Source organism: Tupaia chinensis, unplaced genomic scaffold (assembly GCF_000334495.1).
Source record: "Tupaia chinensis unplaced genomic scaffold, TupChi_1.0 Scaffold000047_1, whole genome shotgun sequence".
Taxonomy (NCBI): domain Eukaryota; kingdom Metazoa; phylum Chordata; class Mammalia; order Scandentia; family Tupaiidae; genus Tupaia; species Tupaia belangeri.
In genome coordinates this window covers 7,461,383-7,483,478 of record NW_006159505.1, presented here as the reverse complement: position 1 = coordinate 7,483,478, position 22,096 = coordinate 7,461,383, and the positions used below count along the sequence as shown (strand labels likewise).

The following is a 22,096-nucleotide window of genomic DNA, read 5'->3' as shown; positions in this document are numbered from 1 at the left end:
GGAAAGAGTTGGGGGATGGTGAAAGCAAGCCGCCAGGTCTGAAGACTCAAACCACAGTCGGCCTTGTGGGAGTCTAGCACTCTTAACCACCACCTGCCAGCCCCGGTATAGGCTTATATAATCTAGTGCTACCATCATATATGTGGTTCATTGACCAAAACTTATGCTATATTCAATGTTTCGAATTTCCCCTATGGGTAATTTAAAACTTCATTGAAATCCTGCTAGACTCCAGGAGTCTAATTCACAGAGATTATCCAGATCAGTCCATTGTGTGAGTAAAAGGCCTTGCCTTTGCAACCATGCACTTTTGTTTGTTTTGAGACAGGTCTTGATATGTGGCCTAGAACTCAAGATCTCCTGGCTGAGCCTCTTGAGTAGCTAAAGGATTACATGTATGTGGGCTCCATACCTGTCCTCCAAATGTGCTCTTAAGCAGGCTTGGCAACATATGTTGCTAGGTGTTACTTGTCTATGGTGATTGAGAGATAACAGGCATAATGGGCTTACCCCTCATCAAGTATCCCTGGGGCTGGAGTGTTCTGCACAGATTTGTAAGGGAATGTGCTTCCTTTCTCCAGCTTGTCCCACTCCTTTAGTGCCTGGCAAATTCAGGTATATGACTGGGTGACTGTACCTGTGCTCTGGGTACAGGGGCAGCAGGGGACAAGGTCTCATGCATTGTGTAGGTGCTTATTTCCAGATTTAACCAGGCTCTGTTCCAGAGAATGCATTTCAGGATACTTAAGACATGCCTTGGTAAAATAATACCATTGTCCTTTGAGAAGTATGAAGCGTGAGATAGGGATTCCACTGAGGATGAGAGAGGACCAGCTCATTTCTCTTATTGATCTTCGTATCAAGTTGATAAGCCTTTCTTGTGCTTGGTTTGTAGGTTGGTGTTATAAATGTCCCAGGGTTAGCATAGAGTTGTGGTTTGTTTCCTCTGTGCATTGGTAATTGGCTATTTCAATGGAGTGTGTGTCCATGAGGGCTATCTTTTCCCCATTAGGTGTACCATTGACTGGAAGAAAGGGAAAAATGTTACAGTCAAAACCATCAAGAAAAAGCAGAAGCATAAGGGCCGGGGCACTGTGAGGACCATCACTAAGCAGGTGCCCAATGAATCGTTCTTCAACTTCTTCAATCCACTGAAAGGTGAGCCAGTTAGGTTGTTAATATGTGTTATGCATTCATGTCAGATAATCACGTTAACCTGGTATAGTCTCTCTCAAAGAGTTAAGTCCTGCTTTTCTGAGGTGAGTATGGTTAGGAGGGGAATGAAGCTGTGTCCTGGGTTGGCTGTTGTATTGATTCCTAGGTAGGGGAGCTGGGGCTGTAGGAGTAGGGTCTTTATTTATTTGGCTTGGCTGCTGTTCAGGCAAAATCTTGAAGCTCCATTTTAGAAAACCAAAAGAAGTGCCAACACCTTGACTTCTTCCTCATCTGGGTGCTTAGATCGTGCGTGCATGCGTGTGCATGTGAGCACGTGCATGCTCCCTTTTGGAGCCTTGCATTGATCATATTGGAGGTTATCTGTGTGAATTCACACACGCACGCACGCCAGTCAGCATTTCTACTCTGCTGTTTTTGTGACTGTTGTGTGTTCCCTGGGACTACTCCCAACCTGTTTAGAGAGCTGGGAAATTTACCACCAGGAAATCTGTTATTGGCGTCATGCTGTTAATGCTGGAGAGCTTTTGAATCATCTGCCAAACCCCATTTTATCGTGAACTTAGTTTTATATGCCTGATTTGATAGACCTCAGGGTATTTCAGAATTTACATACTGTGATAATCATAAGCAGTTAGATTTCCATTTTTTAAAAGCTTGGGGCAGAGTCATATCTTCTTTTTTTTCCCCCACACTTTTCTAAGTTACAAAAAAGATGAAACTTTTGAACTAGTAAAAATTGGTTTTAATGGTAAATTGCTTGAACTTCTTAATACAGTTTTCTAATCATGAGAGAATGTGCATAATAGACTAGTAGGTAATGATAAATGACAGATAGAAGGGGAAAACATTTTCTCTTTATTTTTCATGAGCAGAAATGTAATTTGAAATAACAAGATGTTAGCACTACTGCAGCTAGAGTGACCCTTTAGGAGGTTTGCATGCAGAGCTAAAGGGAGGCTCCATTCTTGAGTCTGATCATTAGATTTTCTGGCTTTGTTGCTGTTTAGCACCCTTCCTTGTCAAGCTACCCTTCATGGGTCAGCCCATGACTTTTCATTATGGCTGCTTCCCACGATTTGCCATTAAGGCTAGAGAAGGTGAAAGCTTATAATGGTTGGGAATAAGAGCAGCCGTTAAGTTTGGTTCTTTACTTCCCTTTCATAGGAAGATCCCTTTTAGAGCCTGCATTGATCATACTGGAGGTTATCTATGTGAACTCACCATGATGCTAATAAGGGGGTTTGATTCCCAAAATAAATGGCTTTGTAGGGATTTGTTTAAAAAATGGTTTTAAAGTAATTTTTGAAACAAAAATGAGAGATAGCTCATGGCCTAAGGCAGCTGGGTCCCATGTGGCCAGCTGCAGGTTTGAGTCCTGGACCTAGCAGCTTGATAAACATCAGGCATATGTGCATGCTTGGTCAGAATCCCAAAGGAGAGAGAAATGGAGAAGGGATAGAGATTGCAGCAGAACCATGCCCAATGGGGGTGCTTATCACTTTTCTTCTCTCTGTCTCTGGTGAAAGCATGTGCCCTGTGGTAAGACTTAAAAAAGGGAGAGGGGACAGCAAGTGGCATGGTGGTTGGGGTACTGGACACACCAACATGGCTGACTACAGTTTGAGTCCTGAATCCAGCGGCATGAAAAGTCACTCCAAGTGCCTGTGCATGTGTGCCCAAAATCTCAGGAGGAGAATGGAAAAGGGATTGCTCTGTGACCATCCCTCTTTGGGGGGTGATTACTCACTTTCCCTCTCTGGTGAGTTCACACACCCTATGGCAGAAACCTTTAAAAAAAAAAAAAAATCAGTGAGTGGACATGAGAGAAGTGGGGGAGGGGTGGTTTTTAGAGTTTCATGGTGATGGTTGCACATCACTACATGTACCTGGGACAACCCTATAGCCTAGTGGTTAAGAGAGCTGGATCCCACATGAGTGGGAATCCCAGCCCCAGAGGCTTGAAAAACACACTGGGTAGCATGTACTTGAATCTCTAAAATACTGACAGGATAAGGATATTGTGAACAGAGGGACCACGCCTCTTGAGGATGGCTGTTCCCACAACAGACACCACTCTCTGGTGAGCACGTGCGTCTTAGCAGTTAAAAAGGATGTGGGGTGGCGGCCTGAAACTCAAGCTAGGCACGTGTGCGTGGGTGCCCAAAATACCGGGAGCAGACTGGAGGAGAAGGGATTGCAGCATGGCCATCCCCCCTGGGGAGGTAATATCTCACTTTTTGCCTCTCTGGTCAGTGCATGCACCCTATAACAAAAATTTCTCTCTGAAAAACAAACGGGGAGGTGGGGGAAACAGGTCATTAGGTTACATATTTAAAGTGAATGAACTAAAGAAATAATTGTCAGGTGTGTGTTCTCACCAGGTAGAGAGAAAGTAACCCCAATGTGGTGGGATCATGCCACGTTACCTTCTCCATGTTTGTATCCTGTCATGATTTTAGCATATGTACCTGGCGTGTTTTTCAAGCCAACGAGGCTGGAATTCAAACCTCAGCTGGCAGTGAAGGATCTGGCTTCCTTAACTACTAGGCAACAGGGTTGGCCCTAAAACGGGTGAATTTTATGGTATGTAGTTAAAGCTCAGTAGAGCTTTTTTTTTAATGGATTTTATTTATTTATTTATTTATTTATTTAATCTGGCCAGAGAGAGACAGAAGAGGGGGAAAGTGAGAAAGCAAGCCACCAGGTCTAGGACTTCCAACTATGGTTGGCTATGTGGGAGTCCAGCACCACAACCACCATGCCACCTGCTGGTACTGCTGGTACAATACAATTATTACTATTTATTATATTTTAGGTTTTTGCTATACAGCGCATGCACTCACTGGAGAGGAGAGAGACACAGAAAGGGAAAATGAGAAATCACCCCTCATGGGGCATGACCATGCCACGCTGCTTCCTTTCCATTCTTTTTTCAGGAACTTGGGTGCCCAAACACAGCTGCCTGGAATGATTTCCAGGCTGCCAAGTCCAGGACTCGAACTGCAGTTGACCATGTGGGAATCCAGCCACCTTAACTACCACGCCATCTGCCACCTGCTGGCCCCAATAGAGCTATATTTTAAAAGTAATCAAACATAAAACGTAACATCAAATGATGAGTGTTGTGAGAAATAAGACAATGGTGGTGGAGGTGTAACTGGGGTGTTAAGAGAAAGCCAAAATTGATGACTTGTTGGAAATGAAGGAAACATTAGCCGGATAGTCCAGCTCCCTTTGTCCAAACCTACACAGCCATTTGAGGAGTCAAATGCTGAGAGTCCTTGTGCTGACACACAGTTAGAGTTCCCTGGGAGACTCGCCCTGAACCAGAATCTTTACCTATCAGATGATGTATAGGCAAGTTAAAACCTGGGACCTGTGTCTTACAGGTGGTGTTTACATGCCCAGCACACTTGTTTCAGCACGGCCAAAGCTATGTTGGGAAAAGAGACATCAGAGAAAGAGGGAGACCCCTGTGGGATTTAAAAAGGCAGATATGAGACTAAGAATAAACATTCAACCAATGAGCATCAGCTACCCTCACTGAGTGTGGTCAGCAGTCCTTGTCTTTCCTGTCTTACTAAGTTCTGTGTCTGTACCAAAGTCTTCGTGGTCTCATGTTGAGCCTTATCTTCACATCAGCTGCCAGTCAAAAGCTATGCCACTCTGCAGTAGGGCATCAGTGAACACTGTAGTAACCTCTTCTCTCCTTCCTCTTTCCCATACAAACAGGAGTGCAATGTTTACCTGGCTGAGATGCAGTGCTTGAGAATCACTCAGGCTTGTCAGGCTGAATGAAGTATTTTCTTCTTCTCTGTTGTCAGTGTAGTTTTGCAGAACATGAGTTCGTGCCCCCTGTGAGGCACAAATGTACTGCAAGGCAACAGTCTGGAGCCTTCGATGTATCTCTCCTCCTATCGGTATTTCACACTTCTCTAAATGCTTTTCTGAAATTTGGTCTTCTCTAGGAGGTCTGTAAGCAAGCTTGGGTGCCAGCCCACAGCACATGATTAAGGTGGCGGAGGGGGCATGGAGGCACTCTACCAGCTTTGACATGGAGTGGTGGCTGGAGCTCGTGCAGACCCAGGCAGAGGACAGAGCTTATGTGATTTCCAGTGAAAAACCTTGAGTTGGCAAATGTTCTCTTTTTGTCTGCCAGCTGAACATTCCTATTTGGATTTAACAGTTTTTGGTTGTCACTGTAACATACATATGTTTTGTCTTTTCTTTTTGTAGCATCTGGAGATGGAGAGTCACTGGTAAGATTTATGTTACTATTAAAAAGTCTTCTTTTCCTGTTACAATTTTTATTTTGAATGGTCGCCCACTTTTTTTTTAAACCCATTCCTACTCTTAAGCCCTAGGATTGGTTTGAAACCATTAAACTGTGGGGTTGGAGGAAAGTCTATTTCATGTTGCCTTCAGTATTAGATATGTGTCATTTAATCTTATGCATTCCACATATGTGGTACTCTGATACCCTCTCCTGTAGTTGCCCAAGCCCCTTACTTCCTGCCTTCTGTCATGTGCTTTACTAATTCCAGTAAAGCAGCCCAATGGTATTTTAGGTGGCTGTCATCCTGAAGTGCAGGAGTTTGGTATTTCAAGTCAAATTGAAAGTGAGGGGTGAGGTGGTTAAGTGAATGTGGTCTCATTAAAATGAGTTAACATGTCGGTTCTTCCCTCTTAGGATGAAGATTCTGAATTCACGTTAGCCTCTGATTTTGAAATCGGACACTTCTTCCGTGAGCGGATTGTCCCGCGGGCTGTGCTCTACTTCACTGGGGAGGCCATAGAGGATGACGACAATGTATGTGGCCCAGAGGAGGGGAAGCTGTTACCTGGGTGCTTACTTCTGTGGGTTCAGAGAAGCCCTGAATTGTGACTGGGGAAACCTCAAAGCACGCGCTTTTCATTACATTGTCAGTCAGACCTATAGTCCAAGCTGCTGCCCTGTTTAGGTGGAAGACAGAGTAGGAAGAGGGAAGAATCTCAGAAGTAGGAGTGGAAGAAGCCAATGTCTAGGAGGCAGTCTCCACATCCAGGGCCTATTTCACGTTGTCCTCTAGAGACCATGCAGGAACTCACCATGTCCTGTGTAAGACCTGTAAGCTTCAGGGATTTTTATTTATTTATTTATTATTTTATTTATTTATTTATTTTTGAGAGAGAGAAAGAGATTTTTGCTATGGGGTGCATGTGCTTGCCAGTCAGAGATGGAGAATAAAAAAAATGAGAAGTCACCCCAAGGAGGATGACTATACCATAATCCCTTCTCTTGAGATTTGGGGGCATGCATGCACATGTACCTGGTGTAAGTTTCAAGCCACCGAGTCCAGGAATTGAAACGTGGTTGGCCATGTGGGAGTTCAGTGAGTTAACCGCTATGCCACCTGCTGGCCTCCAGGGAATTTCTAAGACCAAGGAATGATGGACAGTAGACTCAAACTAGCCCATGACACATAACAGCCGAGAAGAGATAGAAACCTGTGATGCACAATAGAAGTGGCAAGTCTGTCTGGTTTTTTCCCTCTGTGCAGACAGAGCTAGAGCTGTGGAAGCACAGATCCCAGCACAGCCTAGGAGACTTGCCCTAGGTTGTGGCCTGAGACCTCCACTGTGCTGGGGCTCTGGTTGCCATGAGTCTTCTCAAACTGGGAAATAGGATTTTGTTTCATACCTTGTTCCTGGAAGTATGTTTTAGGTGCTATTTATTCTCTTGCCTTTAGAGCTCTTCAGTTTCATAACTCCCAAGTTTTTCCTTTTTTAAAAAGTTTTTTTAATTGTCTGAGGGTACATGTACCCACCAGAGAAAGAATACCCTAGTGGATATAGTTGCTCCACAATCCTTTCTCCTTCATTCTCAAAACTATAGGAATTTGGAGCATTCATGCACACATGTGTTGATGTGTTGGCTTGTTTTTTCAAGCAGTTTTAGAGGTTGGGAATCTGAACTGTGGTCCGCCTTGTCAGATATAGCTCTCTCTCACTCTCTATCTCTCTCAAAAAATTTTTTTGTTTAGCTTTTTGCCATAGGGTGTGTGCTCTGCTGGAGACAGACAGAAAGAGGGAAGTGAGAAATCACACCCAGAGAGGATGGCCATGCCAATATCCCTTCTCTATTCTCAGGACTCTAGGTATGTGTGCACGTGGCCAGTGTGTTTCTCAGACCACCATGGCACCTGCTGGCTCAGGATCCAGCTCTCTCAAACACTGGGCTATGAAGCCAATCACATGAATCACACCCCCCCCTTTTAAAAAAAAAAAAAAGAATTATTTAATTTTGTTAAATTATTTCTTTAATTTGACCAGAGAAAGAGAAGGAAAGTGAAAGCAAATAACTAGGACCAGAACTCAAACAGTGGTTGACTGTGTGGGAGTCCAGTGCTTTATTTGCCAGCACTGAAGTTTACTTCGTTAAGAGATCTGCCTGGGGGTGGGGGCGTGCAGCCTGCAGAGAGGTGGTTAAAGCATGAATCACTCATGACCAACTGCATGATTCCAGTCTCAGACCCAGTGACTTGAAACATGTCATGTGTATGTGAGGCCAAAAGCTCTAAAGGAGGGAGAAATGGAAGAAAAGAGATTATGCCATGACCATTCCCCAAGGTGGGGGACAGGAGGGAGTACCTTTTTACTTTCTATCTCTTTCCTTCCCCCCTTTCAGCCTCCCTACCATCACCCAAGTATATGTACTCAAAGGCAAAATTATTTTTTAAAGTCTACTCAGGCTTCTGATAGGACAGTAGGTTTGAGTGGTTGGCCTCTGAGGCAGTGAGGCTCTGTTTCCCTGGACACCTCTCTACATTGTGCTGCAGTTTCTCCAGAGGGGGCAGAATGGGCCAGTTTGATGATATATTAGCTGCGAGATCTTTGACTGGTCACTTCACTTGTAGAATGCTGCTTGCTTGTTCATTCTTATGCTAAGAGTTGATGGCAGGGACTGGAGACATGGGCACATAGAATTCAGCATTGTTGGGGTGTTGAGGCACTTGAGCAATTGCTGAGACCTATCTTCAGATGCACTGGTTACACAACAGATTCCAGACCAGCACTTTCTAATAGAACTTTTTCGATTAATGGCCTTTCCTCTGCCTGTTTGGCCCAGTACAGCAGGACTGGCATGTGTACCATCCAAGGACTTTGCCGTGTGGTTACTGTGACTGAGAAACTGAGCATTTAGGTTAATTTAACCTTAGTAACCAATTGAGGGCTGGATCCAGGTTCCTTAACCACCACACCACTGGCTGACCCTCACTAAGCCTTCTGAGGCCAGTTCAGATTTAATCTAAAATATGTGACTTCTGAAAGGTCTTCCTTTCAGGAGGCAATTAGGATATCAGAATGAAAGGGCACCAGTTGTCATCAGACCCCACCCACCCTGGCTGCTGCAAGGCACAGGAGGGTGTGCCAGCTATGGGCTATACCTGCATAGTCGTGGCGTTCAAGCCCCACTTAAACTGTCTCCAAGGAACATGAGTGGGCTTAATAGGAAGAAAACATTAAAAATCTGCCATGTTTTCATGTACTCTGATCATGTAACCATTAGATAAAAGATTCATTTTGCTGTAGGTCTGTCTCATATGTGGAACATGAATCTGAGTATGTCCTAGACTTAAATTAGAGAAATTTATTTAGAAAAATTGATTCAAGAGCAATTAATTACAATGGTGGAGATCTTCCTTTGAGCACTTACTTTTATTTTAAAGTATTAGGGCCAGCAGGTGGAATAGTGGTTGAGGCACTGGACAGTCATATGTTTGACCGTGGTTCAAGTTCCAGACCCAGCAACTTGAAACTCAGGCAGGTGTTTGTATGTGCATGCCCACCCAGAATCCTGGCAGGAGAATGGAGAAGGGATTGTGGTGTGGCCATCCCTTGCGGGGTTGGGGGGGCGGTGATTTCTAGCTTTTTCTATGTCCATCTCTCGGGTGAGCTTCCCTCCACCCCCCCCAAGAAAGATTAAGTATCTGGTTTTATTTCTTCTAAATAAAGGTTTCTTTTCTTCTCATATGAGATCTAAAATGATAATAATAAAGTTCCTCTATGTAATAAAATTACGGTACTAGTTTACTTAGATCAACCTTGTCGCGGGACCAGCAGATGGTGTAATGGCTATGTCACTAGACTTCCATGAAGTCAACCACGGTTCGAGTCCCAGACCTGGTGGGACTTGTATGCATGCATATCATCAATTCCAACAGGAGAATGGAGGAGAAGGGATTGCAGTGTGGCCATCTCCCCTGGGGGGTGATTTCTCGCTTTCTGTCTCTCTGTTGCTCTCTGTCTTCCTGGCGAGCGGATGTACTCTGTAGCAAAAACCTCTCCAAAAAGAGATCAACCTTGTAGGAAATTAAAACCAATGTCATTATTTTGCAAAAGTTTTTTCTGTCTGCCTGTCATCTAAATCAGACACTTGGAGCAGAGATGTGATGCCAGGTTCCCAGTTGAAGCCACGCACACCCTGGCAGGCCAGCTTTCCTTGTCATTTTTCCCTGTCCTTAACTCCTTATTAGTAACTCAAGTTTCTTGGCATCCTATTAAAATTAAAATGCAGAGCTTAGGAGCAAATGGCTGTTGCTGACCAGGGCCAGGCCCAGGCCTGAAGTGTCTTCATTACAGTGACTTCTCTGTCTTAGGGAACTAGGGCTAGAGTCAGCACTGCTGTCTGCCCAATAGGTGGCACCTGGTGGATTTTTCTCTTTGGCCTGACTAATGTGAGCACTTCTTAGGGCTGGTGTCTAGGGCCGGTTGATACCAAGTTTTATAAACCTGAAAGTGTTTATCCTTTCTTTTTTTTTTCAGTTTGAAGAAGGTGAGGAAGGAGAAGAGGAGGTAAGAAAGGGTTTATATGGAACAACATTTTCCTAAAGTTGCATTTTTACTGATGTTCTCTACTTAAAGTTTAATGAAATCCTAGGACCATGTTACATCCATTCTGTGTAAAACTGCTTTTGACTCTCCAAGCTTGATTTAAAAATTAAACAAATACATAGTAAATGTTGCAGCAGCACTCAGTTTTTGACCTTTCAATTGGCTTTCAAAAATGTATCTTAGGATATAATCATTTAACAAACAAAACGCACTTTTCCAGATATATGTTTATTTCAGGGTTACCTGTGAAAACATAAAGATACTAAAAAATAATTTTAAGTATCCAAAGGATGTGATTTAATCTTTTACAGACAGCATTAATTGGTTTCCTTTAAAGTAAAACTATTATTTCATTTGTTTGTAGATAATGAACTTGACAAGAGTGTAAATCCTGCCTTCTAGTTAATTCTCACTCTTTTTAATATAGGAATTAGAAGGTGATGAGGAAGGAGAAGATGAGGACGATGCTGAAATTAACCCTAAGGTTAGTGATTTGGGGGTAACCCAAACTTACATAGGCTACACTGCTGGGCTTTTAAAAATGCTACTTAGTTTTAGGCAATAGCGTAAAAAATATATTTGTATTCCCTAAAAAGAAACCTAAGAAAATATGTCAGAGAAATACTTGAGGGCTTTTACAAATGCTTTTCGGTTATAGGCAATGTTGTTTAAAATTAGATTATATTCCCTAAATAGAAAGCCTAAAATAAATCAGAAAAATATTCGGGTTCCTATTCAGACACTTTGTGATTTGAGGGTTCACTGTAAAAATTGAATAGAATGCTTTTGTGACTCTTTTTAAGATATATCTTATTTGCACAAAATTGTTCAGTAGATGACTGTTTTCCAGCTGTTTAATTCTTTTAAGGTAACGATTTAACTGACAGTATGAATTATTTTGTGTGTTTTTTGGGGAAATGTGGAAAGAACTGACTTTGGGAGTAGCTGTTCTTGGTTAATGAACAGAATAATGAAATTGTAGCCATAATTTTATAGTTGTCTAGAGATACCAGATCATTTGAAATTAATCTTAGGCCCCTCTGTGATAGCACTTCCTGGAGGCTGCTATTTGGCGAGCTAAGGCTAAATAGGAGGAGACCTGGCTTTGATTCCTAGCCCATCCTAAAAAGCTGAGAGTGCATGCCTATAGTTCCAGCTACTCCAGCGAATGAGGCAGGAGGGTCATGGCACAAGACCCAGCCTACACACATGTGCGCACGCAAATAAAATGAAAGAAATTAGAGACATTTGCTAAGGAATACTGCAAAGTAAAAGAATAATGAGTGGACAGTGTTATTAACTTTATCATGGATTTTTATTTGTGGTCTTAGATTAGTTTAAATCAAGGTACATCAATACCATTTGAAACATAAAATCCAGAACTGCTTTAATGTCATCCTAAAGCCATAGTGAACATTTGTCTTTTTCTAAAGCATGAAATGTATAGTTCACCTGCATCTTACAGTTCAACTTTATGGGCCATCAGAATACTAACATTACCTGGTGTTTTATGTATCTCTCTGACTAGATGTTTTTGTTTGTTTTTACCTTTGTTATTGCCCAAAGTGGAATGTGCACTAAAAGCTGTCAGTGTAATAACCTGGTTTTGTAATCAGTTTATTAACACTAGATATTTTCATAAATGTGTATCCACAGTATTGGTTCCTTAAGAGGAGGGATGAGAGAGGACTTAAAACTTCAAAATGTGCCATAAATACCCCTCTGGGAGTAAGCTCATGAAAATGTTGATCTTTTAAAGGTTGGCCTGTCAGTCATGGATGGAAGTGTGCCTGTGCTTGACACCATGGTGAAGGGCGGGGCCTACAGGAGGGACAAGGCCTAGGTGTCTCTACCTTAGATGGGTTACAGTTTGGGCCAGGGAATATGGAAGGTTGTGAAACAGTTATGGCTGAATGCATGACACCTCAAACTGCTCTACCAGTGTTGGTGGTCCCGAGGGCCAGGTGTGTTTATTCAGCTGTGTTTTCTGCCCCGTGGGCATAGCATGAACACATGCATGGTTGCGATGGAGAATGGGCTGGGGATGGTGTGTGGGGTCCATTTCCTCAGACTCCAGTGCACCATTGGCCTCTGTATATTGCTTGTCTCACTGGCATCTCCATGTTCCTTGCTTTCTTCCCCCTGTTGTCTGTTCTGTTCCCTTCTGTTGCCTGTGGAATCTTCTGTCTTTGGTCCTAGTCTTCTAAGAGCATTCTTACCAAGTGATTACATATACAGCTTAATGTAAGTAGTGACTTGTACACTAACACCTCACATTTTACTGGCTGAGGTTGGGGGAGAAAGCACTGAAACCATTTTTAGGCTACTGGTGCAGTGTGAGAATTGCCGGCATGTGTAGCCGAAGGGACCAAACCAGTGATTAATTGGATGGCAGCATCTGTGTGAGAAAGGGAAGAACATCGATATTGGGAGTACTCTGAGTAAAAGTAACACACTCTGACCATTTTTGAAGGCTTAGATCTGGTGTATTAATGTCGCTCATCACAAGTTCAATATTTTGCAGCCCTTTTGGTATCATGAGAAATTGTGGCTATTTCCTCCTGTATAATTTTGTACATTTCATTTTCTTTCATGCTGACCGTTGCTTTCAATTTTTTTCCCCATTTAGGTGTAATTTTTGTCTGTTAATCATTCATACGTTTCTAGGTAAGGTGGAATTCCATTCATAACTAACTTCAAACTTCTGATCTTTATTTTGTATGGTACATTGTTTTTATTTTTTGGATAAAGAGGAAGTTGCTGTCCAAGCACACTCAGTGTGTGACACATTTAACAGGGGCTTTCTAAAAAGCAGTGTTTTGTACAGATGTCTTGATGTTTTAGCTTAAAAACCAACAATGGCCCCTGCTTTCTGAGCCCCATGTTTTTTGCCAAATAGAAAGGTGTGTCTCAGGCAGTATTTTCATTAATGACAGTCTTGCCCTCCAGGAAGAGGCCAGCACCAGAGGGCCCTGGAAGATCAGGAGCCTTTAGGGTAGGTAGCACACATAAACCTCCATAGACGATGAGGCCTTGGAGAGACTGCAACACACGTGTCTGTCCCCACCCATTGTGGGTGCACTGTGACTGGATCAGACACACTCTGATGGTAGACATTCAGCTCATTATAACTCCTTGACCTCTGGTTGTCAGTTGATTGAGCTTTTCAGATTCAGATGATGTGCATACAGCAGATAATGCACAGGGATAACTGAACTTTTAATATGCCAAAATTTTATTTTTTTAAATTTGCTAGTGCGCTTGTGCGCTTGCCGGAAAGAAACAGAGAAGGAAAGTGAGAAAGCACCCTTATTCCCTTCTCCTCCATTCTATTTTGGGGATTTTAGGCACTCATGCCTAGCATGTTTGGGAGTCAACCTACAGTTGACCATGTCGGATCCAGCCTTGTTTTTCTTTTTTTCTTCTACCATTAAATAGAAAGTCTGAGGTGGGGAAGGGGGGAAGTACTCATCACACCATAGTCCTTATTCCCTGCTCCTTAATCTCATTAGGATCTTGGGTACACATGTGCCCAGCATGTTTCAGATCAACTAGGCTGGGGATTTGAATCCATGGTTGGCCATGTGGCTTCAGCAGTACAGTCTCATATACTACCGACTGAGCTAGGCCTAATGTGCTTGAATTTATCTAAAAGGTTACTGGAATTCGTGTGTGTAAGTGGTAACAAGTGGCATGAGGTTGATGGCACTGAATAAGAAAAACCAGTCGTGGATGTGAGTTGAGTGTCAAGAAGCAAGATGATCAGGAAGCCACCCTCCCATCCCCAGTTAGGTTCAGTCTTTGTAGCTGTGCTCTGTCCAAAATGGACTAATAGCTAGCCCCTTAGTGGAAAGAGGTTCTTGCCAACTCTTGTTCTTCACTCATAGGCACTGTCATTGGATTTGCAGGGTGTAGGAACATATTGGAGAAAGAGGTGGTGACAGATGGTGCTATGAGGAAGACATGCACTTGTACTATGCAACCGCAACTGGGCTTTCTGCATGTTGGGATAAGCAGGCACACAGTTTGTAAGGGTGTTGCCCTAGAACAGCAGTATGATCCTGCTGGTCCCCTGAAGCTAATGTCCTTGGGTTCATAAAAGTGCACAAGATTCTTTCATGGAAACCTAAGGGATGTGGGTGTTTAGGACATATTTGGTCTAGCAGGACCTTTTATTTTATCTTTTTAAGTTTTTGCCACAGAGTGCATGCGCCCACTACAGAGAAACAGAGAGAAGGAAAGTGAGAATTCATCTCTTCCGGGGGTGGGGGTTGGGGGTGAAATAGCCACACCACAATCTCTTCTCCATTCTCTAGGAATTTTGCCCTGCCTGGCATGATTTTCAAGTTTCTAGGTCTGAGATTTGAATTGTGGTCAACCATGTGGGGATCCAGTGCCTTAACTACTGTGACACCTATTTTTCCTGGTAGGACCATTTTGGCTAGCTGAAATTTACATAAACCTTCTGTCCTTACATTTTTAAGGGCCAAGTCTCATAACTTGCTTGCATGTTTAAAATTATGTCCAGCCGCTCTTTTGTGAGGTTTTTGCTATAGGGTGCATGTATGTGCTCGCCAGAAAGACAGAGAGATAGAAAGCGAGAAATCACCCCCCAGGGGGATGGCCATGCCGCAATCCCTTCTCCATTCTCCTCTCGGGATCTTGGGCACTCACACATAAGTGCCCAGCGTGATTTTAAGCCACCGGGTCCGGGACTCAAACCACGGTTGGCTACAGGGGAGTTCAGCTACATAGCCATTACGCTAACTGCTGGTCCCTCCAGCTGCTCTTAATGAACATGTCTGAAGAACTTAACTACCAGTCTTGTTTTTCTCATTTTCTCATTTCTCCACCACACCAGTTACTTTGAAGTGTTAGAGATTCTATACATGTGTCATCCATAAATATCTGAGCTTGCTATCGCTGTTTAAGAAGGCTCTCTATGGCACATGAGCTTGCTGGAAAGAGACAGAGGGATGGAAGAAAAGAAAGTACCCTACAGGGAAATGGCCGCACTCCAATCCTTTTTTTTCATTTTCATTTTGGGATTTTGGCCCCGCTCTTTACATGTTGTGCCCAGTGTGATTTTTAAGTAGCCTTGAGCTGCGATTGATCATATGTGACTCTAGCGCCTTCACCACCGTGCGACCTATTGGCTCTGAGAAGGCTCTTTAACAGCTATCGGGTGGCGGCAGCCTGAGGAAGGACAGCTATCTGGTTGATATCCATGTTTCTTTAGCAGGGGCAGCCTTGCTGCCTCCATCTGAGAGCTCTGGGCCCGAGACTTCGTGCTCTCTAGCACACTGTTGTAGTTGAGTGTGTCTCAGTGGTACCCTTTCTCAGGTCAATCACCATCTGTTAAAAATCTTTTTTTTTTTTTTTTTAAATTAACTTTTACTTTTAGGGTGTGTCCACTGGAGAGAGACAGAAAGGGACGGAAAGTGAGAAATAATCCCCCAGGGGGAATGGACATGCATACATATATGCCTGGCATGTGAGAGCCAGACACTTTAAATACTATGCTACTGGCTGGCCCAAAATATCATCTCGGAAATGATCCATGATGGGCATGGTCATTGCTATTAGTTGTTGCCTTTTAGAACACTGACTTCCTCCCTCCCTTTGTAGTCACGTTGGCATTGAGTGACCAAATTGTGATTAAAATTTGTGACATGAAATAGAGGGTTTTGGGACCAGCAGATGGCATACCAGTTAGATCTAGACTCCCATGCAGTTGACTGTAGTTTGAGTTCCAGACCCGGTATCTTAAAGTTAGATCTAGACTCCCATGCAGTTGACTGTAGTTTGAGTTCCAGACCCAGTATCTTAAAACTCATGCAGGGTGCATGTACATGGGTGCCCAAAATCCCAAGAGGAGAATGGAGAAAAGGGATTGTGATGTGGCCATCCTCCCCAGGGGGTGATTTCTTGCTTTCTGTCTCTCTCTCTGATGAACATATGTGCCCTATAACAAAAATCTCTCTAAATAAATAAAAAAATATAAAGAAATAGCAAATGTCCTGGTTGAATTGCAGTTTGGGCCTGTTCACAGATTAGAAACAACTAGTGTTTCTATTATTAAGTTCACAAAACTCTTGTTGCTCATATACCTGACTCACCTGCCCTCACATGTATCAGACCAACCCTGCCAATTGCAAGGTCCTGAGTTCTTGTTTCTCCTTACAGCTTCTTGCCCTCAATCCCCTCTGATAGTCTCTATTTCAGTGAGGACTCTGTTCCCTCTGTAGTCTTCAGCATCTAGGTTATTGGTTTTATTTAGACTAGTAGATTCTACATTCTCACAGTTGAAAGTGAAAAACTTTATGCTGCATGGACTGAGTTGTACAATATTGTATATAAACATGTCTCTGCACGTATATAATTTATATATGCACAATCTATTCCAGCACCTCTGCCACCTGCCCCAGTTCCTTTCCATCACCCTTCAATACCCCTTTATTGGCTTCCTGTTTTTGAATCCACTCGCTTTATTGTTGCCTGTGCACACTCTTCCCATGCAAGCTCCTTGTCCTCCCTCCTGCCCTTGCTGCACCGATCTGGGACTCCCCTGCATGTCCCACACCCTCAAGACCAGTGGCTTAATGCCCTTGGGCACTGTGTCGCGCTGCCTCCAAGTCGACCCTCGAATGTCAGGGTGACAGTGCTTGATGGTTGAATGATTGACTTCTGGGCCAGGATTTTTGGCCAGCCTCATTTTTCTCTCTTGGGGGGTCAGGCTTTTTAGGCAACCTGTGAAGCAGTTGACGTCTGTGGGAGGGTTGGTTGTTCCATCTCAGAGTGGCAGAGATCCAGGACTGGGAACCAGAGGATTTATTCTTGTGCCGTTTCCATTATACTTAGAATGAAAGAGCTTAGGCTAGGGTTACATGGTGATTTTCTGTATAACTATATGTAAAAAAGAAGATAGATATATATATATAAATTGTACTTTTTTTAAATCCTTTAAATGTGTTCCCTTAAATTTGACTTCCCAAAGAGTAAGCTGTAGTCCCAGCTGATCCTGTAGAAGGTGTCAGTTAAGATCCTGTGAGCCGTATCATGCAGGGTTTTTTAGATTCCATGGGTATGGCAGATGATATCCAGAGTAATTTGAAACCTGAGCAGCCAGAAATACCAATGAGATCATTAATTATTTCTCATTCTGTTGTTGACCTCCACAAATGGGTTGTATTCATGGGGCTGCTGAACATGGTTTAAAAGTTATGAGATGTGTGCATTAGGTTATATTGGAGTTTTTCAGTTCATTTGAGGAGAAATGGTATTTCTGGATACGTTTGCCATAATGGTAGAATTTTCCACTTGTTGAGACCATTACAGGATAGGTAACTTGTTGTGGAGCTCCTGTGTCTCATCATTTGTTGGTACTGTACTGGCCATTAGAGTTCTACTTGGGCCCAGTCTCCCCTTTTAGTAAAAAGAGCAAGCCGCTACTGTGAGAGACGCTTCCCCTCTGCAAGTCAAGGGTTTCCTGCCCATGGAGAGGTGTGCTTCAGATATCAAAGCCTTGTCCTGGGGCAGTGTGCCAGGCACTGAGCATGCCACTGCTTCACATGGGCAGGACCATGACTGCCTCCAACTTCCTACCATGGAATGTTCTGTGTCCTGGAAGTTACATTAATATCTGTGACCTCAGGAGCCCCTTCCTTATTCCCAAAGCCCTGCTGAATCTACCATGAACTAGAACATTTCAGAATGTCTTTAAAACAAAAAGGCAGCCTTACTCTGACCTTTTCCTGGGAAATTGGGGGTTTGATTTTCACTGTTTTAAAAGTATACTTATGGTAATCATTTTTTTCAGTAAGGATGAGTGAACTAATTGAGTTCTGGTTTTCATTATTGGTTGGAGATGCTCAGTGAGTGACACTAGTTTTGTTTCCTACAATGCTTGTCTTCTCTCTCTCTTTGACAGAAAGAACCCAGCCAGCCAGCGGAATGCAAACAGCAGTAAGAAGCGACGGCCCTGAGGGGTGGTGGCTGCCTCGTAGACCAGCTGTCGGGACTCCGGGCCTGCAGGCAGGGGCCTTGGTCCATGCTGCAGCACAATCGTATTGACAGTGCTTATTACATCTAACTTGTTTTCAAGTGCATGGTTTTCACTTTCACTTTTTCCTTATTATTTTGCTTAACTTGTACAGTGGCAATTGAAATGCATTTCAGAAATAGGAGGTTTAGTTCCAGCACCCTCTACGGCCTCGGTGCCTGCAGCTCTGGACTTGCCCAGGCCCTGCTCTTTGGGAGAGTCCTACAGAATATGTCGGGATGGGGGTGAGGGGTTACTTGATAAAAGGGCAGAGGTCTAGTAATGTGGTTCCAGGGCATCTAGAACCTGTTTTATCGCTCCTACAATTGGACTAGATTCTTCTATTTTGTTTGAAGAAACCCACACACTGTTTCCAGCCTCTCATCTGCTGGGTGTGAAAGCTGCTTCAACTGTTGTATTCTCATCATCTCAGAAGAGCCACATGTGTAGAGTAAGGTCATGTTTTCCTTAGAATGTTATTTTTTCTTGGCGTTTTATTTTTCTAGGGGCTGGGGTGGGGGTTGTGGCGCACACCGACTGAGGTAAGAGCTTTAGTGGTTCACCCTCATATTTATTTATTCATTCATGCTTGTGAGGAGAACTTGGGCTGTTGCTCATCCTTACAGTCCTAGCTGGAGCGAGGCCTGTGTAGAAGAAACCGCGTTGCTCTCTGCCGCCACAGCTGAGGCAGGAGCTTGTTCTCATGACATACAGACCACATGTTGCTTTGGGAGGGTGCAGGCTGTCACCAGGGAGCCAGACTCAGCACCTTTCTAAGCAGATCGGGCTGCCAGAGAAGGCTTTTTTAGTTTAGTGTGTGAGCGTCAGGTCTTGCTTCTCAGTAACTCCCATTTTTGAGTCTCACCATTCATTCTGTCTTAAGAGCCCTGGGTTTGGTGTATCCGGTTGTCAGCTGGCTTGTAGGATTTCCAAGTGTGATAGCCGGGGACTGCTGTGTCCACACTGTGACCAGGCGTGTAGAGAGTGCTCAGCCTTACCTTATAACACATTTGTAACCGAATACGGTGTTTTCAATTTGTACAGAATAGTTAGAATATTCTATTAAAGTTGTGAAACATGATGCCAGTGCGGTGCTGCAGTCTTTCTTTGGGGTGGGGGAGTGGATGAGTGGGCACTGTGATCTGCTTCTCTCCTGACAGCTCAGCTGTGGCTACACACCCCTGTAGGATTCTCTCTGTGGAGCCTTGAATGTTGATATGCCCACGGCCTCCAGTCTCCTAGTTTGACCTTTTATTTTTAAGGCTTTGAAAGCTCGTATTTAGAAAGAGGTGACATCTAGTTTTCCCTAGAGCCCTACAGTCTCTCCCCTTGCAGGCCCACCTTGCTGCAAAGTGGTGTGGGGACCCCCAGATGGGTTCTTTGCTGCCTTGGGAAAGACTGTTCTTGTCCCCAGGAAGGGGTTCTTTCTCAGAATTTGTAGAGCTGTGCCTTTTTGTTTATTTGCTTGTTTTCTTGTTGGTTTTTCTTCAACTTTGCTGGAGGGCCATGCTGGCTAGAGAGGGAAAGTGAGAATGCACCTCCCGTGGGGAATAGTCATGTCACAATCCCTTCTCCATTTTCTCCTCTTTCAGGACTTGTAGGCAACATGCACATGCGCCCAAGCATGTTTTATAAGCTCTTGGGTCTGGGACTTGAACTACACAGTCAGCCATGTGTGATCCAGTACCTTAACCACTGTGCCACTGACTGGCCCAGGGCCTGTGCCTTTTAGATGCAGAGGCTCCAGAAAGGAACTTTCTTTTCTTTTCTTTTCTTTTCTTTTTTTTTTTTTTTTTTTTTGGGGATTTTTTCTATAGGGCGTTTGCTATAGGGCATGTACGCTTGCTGGAGATCGCTAGAGAGATAGAAAGCGAGAAATCACACCCCCAGAGGGGATGGCCATGCCACAATCCCTTCTCCTCCATTCTCGTGGGATCTTGGGCATGACTGTGTACATGCCCATCATGAGTTTAAGCCACCGGGTCCAACCGTGGTTGGCTACATGGGAGTTAAGCAACATAGCCATTACGCTAACTGCTGGTTCCCAGAAGGGAAATTTCTTGTATAAGTTTGTTTGGTCTGTCTTCTGCCTGCCCAGGGGCCCATGTGTCCAATCATCTAGTTGAGGATGTCCCATCATGTGCATATACAGCCCCTGGAGGTGCCCAGCCGGCTGCTACTAGGACCGTCTGTACTACCTGTGTAGGGCATACGGGGGTCACTAGGGCAGGGCTTGCCAGTTGCAGAGCAACTGCTGCTTCACAGGAGCAGGGGTTCAGCTGCCTCTAACTTCTTTTTGTTTTTTCTCCCAACTCAGAAATGATGTTTATTCAGATCCAAGGTCAATTACAAGTTTGGTTCGATTTTTGGTCACAGGCTTCCAAAATACCTTAATACCTCAAAGTTTATATCAAAATGCAAAACCTGGTGGCAAGGTGATTAAGGGTGCTGGACTCCCACATGGCTGACTGCAGTTCAAGTCCTGGACCTAGCGGCTTGCTTTCTCACTTCCCCCGCTGCCCCCTCTTTCACTCTGTCCCTCTCTGGTCTAATTAATTAATTAATTACTTAAATAAAAATAATTCTAAAAAAAAGCTAAGTATATTAGTAATACAAGCTTTATTAATAAAGCAACTATAAAATCTCTGCAGTCTTACCTGTAAAGCGCGCACACACACACACACACACACACACACACACACAAACACACACCAAAGACAAAGGCATGGTTTGAGAATATCAGTGTAGAGGCTTCCTCGTCAGTGTTTTCATCATCCATATTTTGTTTCTTTTTTTATGAAATAGAATTGGGCTATCTCAGCAGGCTTGTATTGCGGTCTTCTCCCCAGCCTTCCTGTCACGGTTCATGCATGGCTTATACAAGTCAGCCCAGGAACTGAACCCTGATACGGCTTCCAGCATTGCAGAACTGCATTAACTGCTGTGCCTCTGTAGCTGGGCCAGTCTCCAGCTTTCTAACGTGGAACCTTCTCCATGGTTCTTACTCTCTGTGACCCTACCTTGTCTCCAAGACCGTCCTGCTGGATACACCATAACCTAGAGTGCTTCCTAACACCCCCCTCCCCTTTTTTTTAAGAGAGATTTTTGCTATAGGGAGCGTGTGCTCATCTGAGTGGCGGGCAGAAAGCACACACCTCCCTGTGCTCCCTCTTCCCCCAAGGGGGATGGTTACACTGCAGTCTCTTCTCCATTCACCTTTTAAGATTTTGAGCACCCGTGTACACATGGTCTGCTACATGAGAGTCCATTGCCTTAACCACTATACCACCTGCTAGCGCCGTGCACGTCCTCCCCACCCCCACCCCCAAGCATGTCTTTAAGACCCTTTTCCTGGAAAATTAGTTAGCTGGTACTTTCCTGTGGCTCTTTCATTCTTTAATGAGAGGAAGAGGTCGACCCAGAAACACCTGCCACACAAGGCGTTGCTCAATTTCCCGACCGTGGGATCCCCAGCTTTGGCAGCACCACTTGCTAGAGACCAGACATGTCCATGAGAAGGCAGGGTGGAGCTAGCTCATTCTCGTGGCCAGCCAGGCCTTTCCTCCTCCACCTTGCCTGTGGCCTGCCTGCATGGCCTTTACAAGGATCCTCACTCTTCCCAGTGGACATTGAAAGCCACTTCCCAGGATTCCCTGTGGCCCTGCCCACTTGCCATCCCTTTGGCAGTTTTCAGCTATAACCTGTGGCACCCCTCCTGTAGGGCCTGGGCCTCATTGAGCATGACTCAACCCACTGAGGGCCCAGCCAGTGTCTGAGGATGTAAGAGCCTTGGCTGTGCCCAGGTCTGCTGGAGCATCCATGAGAGCAGCCTGGGAGCTTGGCAGGTCCTGGGTTCAGGGCCCAGTGTCCCCCCCTGCCCGCCCCACCCCTCACACCTTGCCCAAGGTGGTTCAGGTATTCCTGTTAACTGCCAACTGGGGGCTGTACATGCACATGATGGGACAGCCTCAGCAGTAGAGGCTGAATTCATTTCTGTAGTGTTCT

General features: G+C 44.3%; 1 protein-coding gene across 5 annotated transcripts in view; it reads left to right on the top strand.

Annotated features, from left to right (window-relative positions):
- NAP1L4 (nucleosome assembly protein 1 like 4) overlaps positions 1–19,172 on the top strand; it is a 77,617-nt gene extending 58,445 nt beyond the window's left edge. For 4 of the 5 annotated variants that reach the window (XM_006141083.3, XM_027774405.1, XM_027774409.1 and 1 more), the window contains exons 10-15: positions 1,013–1,158; positions 5,413–5,435; positions 5,867–5,986; positions 9,982–10,011; positions 10,478–10,534; positions 17,981–19,172. In XM_006141083.3, coding sequence (XP_006141145.1) covers positions 1,013–1,158; positions 5,413–5,435; positions 5,867–5,986; positions 9,982–10,011; positions 10,478–10,534; positions 17,981–18,019 — 415 coding nt within the window. In that variant the 3' untranslated portion in view covers positions 18,020–19,172. Of the gene's footprint in view, positions 1–1,012; positions 1,159–5,412; positions 5,436–5,866; positions 5,987–9,981; positions 10,012–10,477; positions 10,535–12,679; positions 12,718–17,980 lie in introns of all 5 variants that reach the window. The other variant, XM_027774402.1, reaches the window with a different exon arrangement.
- Positions 19,173–22,096: the final 2,924 nt, after the last annotated feature.